This window comes from Centropristis striata, chromosome 5 (genome assembly GCF_030273125.1).
Source record: "Centropristis striata isolate RG_2023a ecotype Rhode Island chromosome 5, C.striata_1.0, whole genome shotgun sequence".
In the NCBI taxonomy this organism is placed as follows: domain Eukaryota; kingdom Metazoa; phylum Chordata; class Actinopteri; order Perciformes; family Serranidae; genus Centropristis; species Centropristis striata.
In genome coordinates, this window is record NC_081521.1 from 33,072,077 (window position 1) to 33,083,697 (window position 11,621).

General features: G+C 41.4%; 1 protein-coding gene across 2 annotated transcripts in view; it reads right to left on the reverse strand.

The window, feature by feature from the left end:
• The window catches only part of arhgef25a (Rho guanine nucleotide exchange factor (GEF) 25a), a 35,667-nt gene extending 24,453 nt beyond the window's left edge, over positions 1-11,214 (reverse strand). For both annotated transcript variants that reach the window (XM_059333956.1, XM_059333955.1), the window contains exon 1: positions 10,737-11,214. In XM_059333956.1, coding sequence (XP_059189939.1) covers positions 10,737-10,842 — 106 coding nt within the window. In that variant the 5' untranslated portion in view covers positions 10,843-11,214. The remainder of the gene's footprint in view (positions 1-10,736) is intronic.
• Positions 11,215-11,621: the final 407 nt, after the last annotated feature.

The following is an 11,621-nucleotide window of genomic DNA, read 5'->3' on the forward strand; positions in this document are numbered from 1 at the left end:
CTTCATCGACCTTTCAGTGTCTACATCTGTGTTAGTGTGTGTGTGTGTGTGTGTGTGTGTGTGTGTGTGTGTGTGTGTGTGTGTGTGTGTGTGTGTGTTGTGCGTGTGTGAGTGAGTGAGTTTGAATGCGTGTTGTGTGTGATAATCACAGTCATGATCAACACTACCCTTTCTTTAGCAGCAGGCACCACCAGTCACACACCCTGAGTACTGTTAATAATAATGATTATCTGAACACACACACACACACACACACACACACACACACAGATGCTCTAAAAGAAGAAAAGTGAGAGAGTGGCTCACACTTCTGTTTAGGGGTAAACAAGGCTGTCATTAAGCCCGAGGTGGCTGAGAACACAGAGCGAATTAAAAGCGATTGTGATTCCATATGGCAGATGTGGCAGTGCCAGTCAGGACGCCTGCGAGGAGAGCTGGAGACAGAGCTGTGGAGACAGAGCTGTGGAGACAGAGCTGCGGAGACAGAGCTGTGGAGACAGAGCTGTGGAGACAGAGCTGTGGAGACAGAGCTGCGGAGACAGAGCTGCGGAGACAGAGCTGTGGAGACAGAGCTGTGGAGACAGAGCTGTGGAGACAGAGCTGTGGAGACAGAGCTGTGGTGCCTGCTGGGCCGCGAGGACATGCAGCCTCTCCTCCTGGCCCCAGTCTGACCCACAGCTCTGCTCCTCGCAGCTCTGGGCTTTTGCTGTTTTTCACATTGGCTGTATACAAGGTCACTTCTCTGAACTGCAAGTAGCCAAAATGACCATATGTATATACGAATGACAAGCTGTTTGAATTTTCTGAACTGCAGTCACGACTTTAGAATCCCACACATTCAGACAAACTGTGTGAGCTGAGCAGAAAAATAGTGAAACCAAAAGTAGTAAAAACATTTTTTACTGTATTATTTTACAGGGTTTCTATTTTTTTTTCCTAAATTAGGTGCAAATGCCATAAAAAATACTTTTATTGTAAATAATAACCATAAAATGGACGTTGAAATTAATTTGATGGGTCATTATAGATTTTTATTTGTATTCAGTTGCTTGATTGGTCTTGAATGTTACATTACAGTGAATTCTATGTTAAAATACAAAAAACATACACATTCTATTGTTGAATGTAAAATTAAGGGAAATTTCTGTTTTCTTACAGTAAAACTTTAAATTTAAAGAAAAAAGGAATCATAAAAATTAAAAAAAAAACAGGTAAAAGTCCGTCAGCAAAAGTTGCCCTACACTTACTATCATATTAAAGTAAAAAAAACTTTGTTAGTCGACACTTATATTTATTTTTCTAAATCAGGTATTTACAGTAACAGCTTAACAGATTTTTCTACACTGGTATAATCTTGGTCATTTTCATAAGAGCAGGATTGCTTTATAGCATTTTCTTATAGTAAAATTTGAAATTGAATGTCAACAAAAATGTAAATCACAAATTGGTTAAAAGTCTGTCAGCAAAAGTAAACGTCATAATAAAGTAAAAACAAAACAAAAAAAACTTATATATAAATTATCTTTTTTTAAATACAGACATTTACTGTATATGATCCATATTTTTAAATAAATTATCTGTAAAATAACTTATGGCAATTTACTGTTATTTGACCATGCTTTGTACCGTTTTCTGTACAATGTTTTTTTTAGCTCTGATGCCGATCATGCACACGGTGTTGACCTGCAGATGTAAAGACGTGCTGCTACAGTGATTCTCAGTCAGACCTGATGGGCTTTGCAGACACATTTTCTCGTTCCTCTCCGCGGCTCCACACCTCTCCCCCACTCTAATCGCCATAGCAACGAAGCCCAGAAGGGAGCGAGAGTGGGGGGACAGCCACACAAAAGATTAGCCATCAGCAAGACATAAAAATCAACCTACACACACATACACATGCCGCTCCATGGCACATAATTAACATAGATTTGCATCAGTATTTATACAGTAACACACGGCTAAATGTTTTCATGCCTTATGGTTATTTGTAAAACAATACTGTGCACACAAAGGATGCCTTTGAAAAGCTAATTCCAGATTCAAGAAAACCATCTGCACCTGCCAGCTTTTGTCTTATTTCAGATCAAATCCTGCATTTGGAGCAAGAGCTCTCCATATGGCCATTAAGAGGGAGTCTTATGAATACGCAAAGCCCACTCAAGTGTTACAGGAAGACCACCTGTTATAGGTTCACCTGAAAATCTGTGGTCTTACACATCTGATGATGAGAGTGAAGCAAAGCAATAAAACACGGGCTTACTGCAGCCTCTAAAAACTCTTTAATTCCTCTTTGCTCACTGAACTGCTTTGTTAGCAAACCATAAAGTGAGTCCATGTTGTCCTCCTCGCTGTCAGCAGGTGACACACAGTGTCCTCATATAGCCTGGAGGTAATGCCCTAAAATTATTATAGCTATCGTCTTAGTTTGGAGACAGGGAGTTGCACAAAATAGAGTTTAAGTTTGGAGTGAACATCCTGACAGGAAACATATGGAGAGAGACAGAGGGGATAGACTTAACCAAGTTATTACTTAACCAAAAGGCCAACAGGACTGGTTTTAAAGCTCAGGTATATAACTAGCTGCTGGCTATCTGTGAACTAAGAGCTGTTTGCCTGTGGTAACAATCAATGCTACCTGCTGACAACTGGAAATCAATGTTGTCTGCTGACAAAGAAGAGGAAGACGGATCAATTTTGATTAGCTAACAATGTTGTTGAGCAGACAGAGGGAAAAAGTTTACCAAAGACCAAAGGGACCTTGTGGAAATGTTGGAAATTTTCTCTTTAAATCCTCAAACGAGACACACATTTTCCCAGAATTCATTTTGTGATTAAGTAATACTTACACTACTCCATAATAAACACTTATAAGCAAGTGATGAACTAATTCAACAAGCCTCTGGTCACAGAGAGATGAACACGAGGGTGAATTCAGGTCATAATTCTCAATACACTGATCTTCTATCTTCAGAGTGCCAATGAAACCAAAGGGGTTGAGGGCAGCTTTTAAAGCTAAATGTGTTAGATATGGCCAGAATTTTACTTAACCCTCTGAGCGCCAAGTCGTTTCAGGGCTCTTTTTACATTTTACTCACTGTGGCATGCAGCTCTATGGAATCAGCACAATCATGGCAAGAAGTGGGAACAAAATCATAAAAAAGAAAAAAACACAATCATTTCTCTGAAACTGTTTTCTTTTTAATTGGAACTTATATTTTAACCCCAACTTGCAACCTCTCCTGTCCTCTCCTCTCTGCTCTGTGTAAACATATTTTCAGTGAATATTTGTCATGTGACCGTTCGTCTCAGCAGAATCATTCATGGCTTCACAGTGTCACTGAGGAGCAGAATTTAATGTTTTTAATAGGATCTAGTTATTCTAAAGCTTTATTTTTGGCGAGGCTTTAAATGAGCTGCAGAATAAGAATATTTTGACAGAAATTTTGACAATTTTAAGCTTTGTTTTAGTTACTTTTTCTAACTGAAACTTCTGTAACCTTTGATCCATTCAAGGACTGTCAAGGACACATCAACGATAATGAGTTTTTTTTTTTTTTTTTTTATTCTAGGATAAATCATGTTTATTTGGTGATCTCTTAAATAAAACATACGTGGGATTCAGAGGGTTAAGAACAAGGTAAGCTCTCACAGGCACAACAGGTAGTTGTTCTTCGGGTCAGTAAATACAGAATGCCCAGCTCCTCTCAATTGAAGTTAAAGCTCATGCTCACTTCTTCTCCACATCGCTTTCAATATTGTCACTTTCCATTGTTTGCTTTGCTTTGTGCACTGTTTTGGAAAGTTTCTCAGCAAGGCCTCTATCAAGTGTTCTCTGGGGAGAACTGCAGAGGAGCCAAGCCAGAATCAGAGTACGTCTCTACTCTGACTGCCTGAGGGGTCACTGAGGCAATCACTATAGTCAACCTGTTGCTCAGACTTACAGTAAGTATGTTCCATCATCATGCTGGATGAAAAGATGTTCTGAGGAGAAAGGACCCCCCCCCAACTGTTTTCAATCTCACTACATGACTTTGACAGAGGGAGTGAGCAAAACAGGGGTAATAACTGAGTTTTAATAGAGCAAGAACAAATGTCACAGACACCCCTAAAGACTGCAGACGTAAAAAGAGCCATATGGGCTGAAAGTGGGGGTAGGATCGCAGGGGGAAGTGGCTCCTCTCCCCCTCTGCGCTGTAGGAGAATTCTTTCTAAACAAGGTATGGAATGCACTCCTGTGTTTCATAATTTGTTCCCTCATTCTTCTCCTCTGCACGTTTACAAACAGAGTCCCAAGGAGGAGAAAAAAGAGAGGGAAAGAGAGTTGGAGTTAGAGGAGGAGAGGGGCATGGGAGCCCTGGAAATATGTCAGGGCAAGGCCGTTTAGTGGAGCAAAAAGCAAAGGAGGATGAACTGTGAAAGAAGGGAGATGGTGAAATGAAAAGTGGTGGTGTGTGTGTGTGTGTGTGTGTGTGTGTGTGTGTGTGTGTTGGGGGGTGGGGGGGGGGGGATCATTAATAACCGTCTGACTGGCTGTTTGCCGACCAGTCTGAGAGAGAGAGAGCTGGGAGAGAGGAGCGAAGGGAAGAAGAGAAATGAGAATGCCCCAGGAATGATCTTAATGCTCCACTTGGTGTTCACATTCCAAGCCGGCAAATCATGCAACAATCAGGCCAAAATTCAGACTGTGTAATTTCTCCATCCAGCTGGGAGACTGGGAGCACTGGTTTGCTGTTCAGGTCTCTCATCCTCTCTCTCCATTTCTTTCTCTTTCTCTCTCTGTTCTTTTCTGTGTTGCATGTGCGAGAGAGAAACAATATGGAGGAGATCAGTTGCACAGCAGACAGGAGGGTTGGGTGGAAGGGCGAGAGGAGATGACGAGGTTGAGGGTGGGCTGGGGTGCAAAGTTTAAAAATATCTCAGACTGCCGAACACAAGGCTGGACCACAGAAGTCCAGCAGCATACCTTCATTTTCAGCTATTTTTGTTGCTTTTTCCATAATGTCTGAAGTCTGCCTTATAAGCTGACAAAGATGTTTTTCCAGCGGAGACATAAAAAGACACGCTGGTTCTGTCACAGCAATATTCCCTAACGTTTGCCAACAGAGCTGCTTTCTGTCAAAAGCACACTCGACTTGTTATCAAAATTATTTATGGGTCTCGGAGGTCTCAGGGAAACCTGGGGATCCGTCTGAAAACAACCATGCGGGCGAAGTGGCCTTGAGTAAGACCCTGAACCGACCACTTCCAGGGGTTGCGGCACGTCATGCACTCTTGAGGGCGAGGGGACTGAAATCATTTTCCTCCAGTGATCAGGTATTTTAAATTGCCTGGAAACTGCAGCAAATGAGCCGTGTGTTGAAGCTGAAAACTGTTAAGTAGCTGTAAAAGTACAAGAGGCTTTTTATTAACTCCAATGTAAACCCATCCACAGCAATATTAGACGCTGAGAGTAACGGACATCATGTAAAGAGTGTAAAGGTCCGTTTCAGGAGTAGGATGGGTCAAACAAACCCTGGACTTTGCCCCATGAGACTGATGGTCATGTCCTGTGTAAAACCAAGAGTCAATATTGTTATTTTGCGTCTAGAAGTCATTGTTTTAAGTCAAACCCTGTTCTTCTACCCTAACCGTGGTCAAGTGGTTTTATTTTGAAAAGCACTATGTGTAACGAGTGGAGAGTAACACATCCAAAACGGATGAAAAGGTTTCTTGTGGGTCTATATCAGACACCAACGGCTGTGACAAAGTGTTGGTACCTCAAGGGTTTGAATGAGAATGTTATATTGTAGATATTTGTTACTTTGACCAAGTTTTATATACAGTGTTTCATGTACTTCAGTTATTATTTGCAGTATAATGCCAGTGATGCAGATACAGTGAACTCTAAACTATATGCAAGCCTGTTTGCATGTGTGTGTCTAACATTCAACCATGCAAATATAAAATATGTATATGCGTGTGTGTGTGTGTGTGTGTGTGTGTGTGTTTGTGTGTGTGTGTGTCATTGCTGGGGGGGATCGTTGTCCTAACTGTTCCTGCATGCATGAGTCAACAGCCGCCCCCGACACTCACAAATAAACACAGTCACAGATGCACAGAAACACGTATAGATGCACATACAAAGCTGCACGTAGCCTTTTCCTTTTAACAGGAACTAAAAAAAGGAAAAGACTGATATGAGTAAGGAGATGATGAGAGATGGATATTTTGGGTCCACAGATATAAAACTTGCCACAGTTATAGCTGCAAAGCCAAGTCATGTTTAAGCGAAACTTTCAGACAAGTTAAAGCTGCTTACTGGGGAGATCAGAGCAGGTCAGGGGCACAAAAACACAACAAAATAACAGGATATATCTGTATATATGTGTGAGTGTAAGAAAATGGGGACAGAGAGAGTGTGGAAAATAGGCTCAGATAAACCTGTCACGGGTAATCACCTTCTTTAAGCTAAAACTTAAAACTCACTGCAATGTTTTAAACCCCCTGAAGAAACTCTCCCATGTGAGAAGAAACATATTGGACATACAGCACATCTGCAGTCCACGTTGTATATAAAAATACATACAAAGTCTGTCAAACTTTATTTATTACACAGCTTTGTTGAATACTAGTTTCTGATTGGTCAATCAACAGTGTTCTACGGTTCTCTAAACTGAATTTTTTTCTTAAGCTGCTTAAAAATACATTTTGAATGTGTCTTTTAGACTACATTTCAGACATAGAAATACTGTCCTTATTTTAACATGGCATATCATTCAAGGCACTCTAAATAGCCATATGGAAATAATAACTTCCATAACTGGGCTGACAATCTGCCTTGCTTAGGTGAGATCTCCCATCCCCATCTTTTCTTTTCTCCCTCTGCTTCTCTATCTGTGTCAGATTTACCTCAGGGTGCATCCCAAATACCATTAGGTGTGTGGGAGGCTGTGCTGCACTAAAGATGTAGAGATGATTGTTTTGGCTTCCACTGCAGTGGTATATATCATGTTTAACATTACCATTTATGCATAAGGAAAACACTGTCAGCATCACTGCTAGTATGTGCATAAATACCTTCATTTGTTTGAAAGTATTTCATCCTCAAAAAGGAAAAACATGTATTCAATGCCTTTGCTGCATGCTCTATTATTAGGATGCAGCACCTTTCCCTCCCACATTAAAACCATTTCAAAACCTTCTCCCAGCTCTGATTTGGTGAATCCACAGGTTTTATTTCCTCAGGCTTGTGGCGACAATTGACTGTAGACAATATCAAACAATGGCACACCATCTATTTTTGAATGGTTTGTCAACAGTATTTGCTGGGAAGCAGCCCTCACTAATGGCCCCCTGGCAGCCAATCTGCTAATGTGCCGTGCAGAGCAGCCCTAACATCAGAGCTAAAATGATACACGCTTTGCTCTTTCATTATACCCATCTCTGCACCTGTCCATCTCTCTTGGCTTCTCTATCATGCTGAGTACTGCTCAGATCAATAATCCTGCTCCTCCCCTTCCCCCCTGCACTCATGTTTATATATTGTACATTTCCTCTGACTCTATATTTAATGCCTCTGGCTCTTGTTGGTCCTTTAAAAAACAAACCTGCAACACACACACTGCAACAACACATTATCATGCTTAGCTACAACTCTTCCTGCTTTTTTACATTGATTAAGAAGTGGGAAAAAAATGTGTGGCAGGATATCCGTATAAGGCCACAGAAAGCCATTGATTTTCCTGTTTTTCTGACGCACTGCAGTCCCTTTTGTGCATAAAAGTGAATTTGCTGGGAGCAGGACTCATGGCCATCATGGGTAAATCATTTAATCTGAGTGACAGCAGCTGAAAATACTTCAAGTTTAGTCATTTAATCGCTGATTACTTCATTTGAGTGTGATGGAGGCATACGCCGGATTCACATATGGTGCGGCATAATGGCATACTGCACTGTGTGTCACCATCCAGTTTACAAGTAAGTGTTATTATGCCTAAGTAGGGACTGAATCATGGAGTACACTATCATTTCCTCTTGTGTCTGTAGAGTGGCTTTTTTAGAATCAATGAACGGTGCAGATGCGCCGTAAACAGTCTTGTCCGATACAATGGACTTAGACAGCCTGTCACTGAGACGAAAACAACTTTAAACAGGAAAGTCTTTGTTTGTTGTTGATGCCAGAGGCAAAAGATATCTGGCAGCTCACATAAAGACATGATTTTAACCTGGATTATCTCAATTTGGAGAACAGTGTTGAGCGCAGAATAATCTGTATATTTTGCCGTTAGTTTTGAAGTTATCACTGATTCAGTCACCTTTTCAAGTAAACAATCTGCTACATCATTACCAGATTTTTGTGGTGCTTTTGTTGCTACAATAAAATAATATCCCTAACACATTTACACTGTTCTTTGTTTCTTGTACACTATACAAGCCCATGTTATATCGTTTTCAAAGAGGCAGCTGATATGCCTCTGCACAATTTGCTGTCAGATAGTTAGCAGCTGCACAGGTACCGTTCTATTTAATTTCATGTACTTCAAATAATTCTCCTTTTTTTCATTGCATATGAATTGCAAAAGAAAAAGTACATGTTGCATGAACTTGTTAGGGTATATGCCATGCTGTATCATGTTCACTTGCAATCAAACATAATCGAGCCGTCATCCTGTTATTGGCCTGCAGAGTTACAGATTATGGACCATATAGCAAGCTGTGCACTCTCTGGACAGTATAACTATCATGCGCAAGGAATAGCAAAGGGATTTTCATTTTTGTTTCACAAAAGTACTTTAAACAAGTTACTTTTCTCCTTAAGTAATACTGCAATGGAATGCATTACTTTTTAATTGCAGTAATCTGGTAATGTTATACCCAACAGTGTTTGAGAAGGCAGCCAACTAGTATTTTATTTTTTAAAAACTCATACAACAGTCAAACACGGACATTATTTGACACTGAGCTTGACCTGTAGGAACATTGTCTTGGGGGCCACCAGAAGTGCTGAGGGCCTTGAGGTCAGACCTGCATTGTTCGTGTTTTTCCTGTAAACACCGCAACAGAAACAACGGGGTCCTGGGTTTAGTTCCAGAAAGCAACAGTGAAGAGAAGAGACAGAGTTCTGAAGAGATATAGAGATAATAAAGAAGAGGAGTCACTATAAAAAGTCGGCCTGACCTCATGTTAATTATAGAAACTTCTTTACAGGGCTGCAGAGGACTGTATGTGAGCTCCTGGTGGGACCAAACCAGTGGCAACAACATAGAAATGTACTTTACATTCTCTATGAGGAGGTTTTATAGAGCACACAGCTCCACATCAATAGTTAAGTTACTGTAAGAGACTACTTTAGTTTTATAATGTGGTTTCTCCTGAGCGGTACAGTTTCTCCTGCTCAGATTGTAAAATGAGATCAAGAGCTTTTCACTGTAAAACACAAAACATCCTGACTAAAAACAGCCTCCTGATACATTAAAGGCTGTTTAAACATATTGACGACTGTTGTACTGGTGCAATAATGTTCTTATTGTATGTTTGTTGAGATTTCTTTTAATAGCCTGAAATGTTTCATTCTTCCAGTCCCCCACATGTTTATACATTGTGATCTAAGCGTGCGTGTATTTGCTATGATAACATGGTAGAGGTGCAGTGGGGAGCTGCAGGCTATGGAAAGGGAGAATATCCATTACATAAGAGATTAAACTGAAGGAATCTGAGGTATGTATCCAACATCGCCGGCCAATAATATGAAAGAGCCCCCCTCCAATGTGCAGAGCCTCAGCGGGTAAGTCCACTGTTTATCCCTTTGATGTCGGCTCATAAAAAGGTAACAAACACGCAGCATGGCACCGCAGTGTAAACTCATACGTTGCTATTAGTTAATGTTGTTTTAACTTTGCATCCGAGCCACGATGACAGGTCATGTGTGTGCACAAGACAAGATTGTCCCCGCTTTCAGCTAGATATAAGAGTGGGTTTTGTGTTGAGAAAAATAAAATAATAAAATGGCACCGGACTTGTTATTACGTATGATGCCACCTGCTGCTTTTACTCAACCACACTGTACTAATGGACTGCTGAAACATTTTATTACAACAAACAGGAGAGGAAAAGACAGAAGGACTGCTGTTATGTTAATCTGTCACTGTTTAGGGTAAAGTTATGTTTCCATGTATCCACGTGCTGCACATACCTGACTGACAAACACTCATCATGATGAGAACAGTCACAAATCCCCCCTGACACACACACACACACACACACACACACACTCTATTTTTAATGGAAGAATGTGTGATGCATGTCCTCTTTCCTCTTCCACACTGTGTACTCATCTGTAGAAAGGACTTTTTTTTATTTATTATTCACTCCTGCTCTGATGTGTATGTGACACACATCTGTTGCTTTAGCTGGAGGCGGAGAAAGAGAGAGAGAGAGAGAGAGCAAGAAAGAAATTGAAGCTTACACTTAAACCATTAGCATACGCTTACAGGAATGGTGGGAGAGATAAGGGAGAGGTGGGTGGACATCTGAGAAAATGTGGAGGAGAAAAATAGCGTGTGAGTGTGGAGGTATTAAATGGAAGGAGAGGAGTCGGCAGAATGAAAACACACATAAGTTACTCCTCACACACAAAAACAGACTCTGAAAAGCATTCTTAAAGTGCAGAATCAACCTCAGGGTAAATAAACTTCCTGACAGTGACAAGCTATGAAAATCAACATTTGTTATGTGTTTCTTAACTGTGTGACACTGACCTCTGACTCGGGCATAGCAGCAGCCACACTTGGCCAGGACTTTACGAAACAAGTGTTGGCAGCCACAGCCTCGGTGGTGGCGATGGTGGTGGTGGCCCCCTTTCATGCTGTTGAACCATGAGCAGAGGTGGGCATGGCCCGGCACTCTCTTTCTCCCCCCTCCCCGCCCCCTTCTTCGCTTTCTCTCTCTCTCTGTCTCTCCCTCTGTCACAAGTCGAGGTTTACTCCTCAAAGTGTAAATCCCCAAAAAGGTGTCAGTTGATCCTCCTCCTCAGCTGAGTGCAGACAGACTGAAAGCCCACATCCAGACCGAGAAGAAGAAGAAGAGAAAGAGTCCACAAAAGCGGCAGCCAAGAAGAAATCCACACTCACAGGGTTTTTCAGATGGTGATAAACAAGCCAAGAAAACATTCCAGCAAGCTTATCGTTACACTGAATGTGCTGCCCTTCTCGCCGTCTCTTTTCTCCCCTCTGTTTTCTTTTTGGTGCTGAGCTCTCGCCTCTGTGAACTGCCTGGTCAAATGACAGACTAGGAGACTGCTTCAAAGAGAGAGAGAGAGAGAGAGAGAGAGATAGCGAGGGAGAGAGAAAGAGAAAGAGAGAGAGAGTAAGGGGAGGGGTGAAAAGGGTGGAGTCTGCAGCTCTAGTTGCTGGCTATTCCAGGATAAGGTTCCCACTCCCCTAATTTTCTCTCTTCCTGTCTTCTGTTTCTCTCCTCTCAGCTGTTTTTTCTCTGCTCCCTTCTGTTTTCCCGCACGTCTGCTGTCCCTAACTATCCAACTCCTAGAGCAGACGAAATGCCACTCTCTCTAGTGGAAATATAGCTCTCCTGGAAATAGTAACTGTAATGATACATAACGCTATTTACAGAGGAGAGGCCATGTT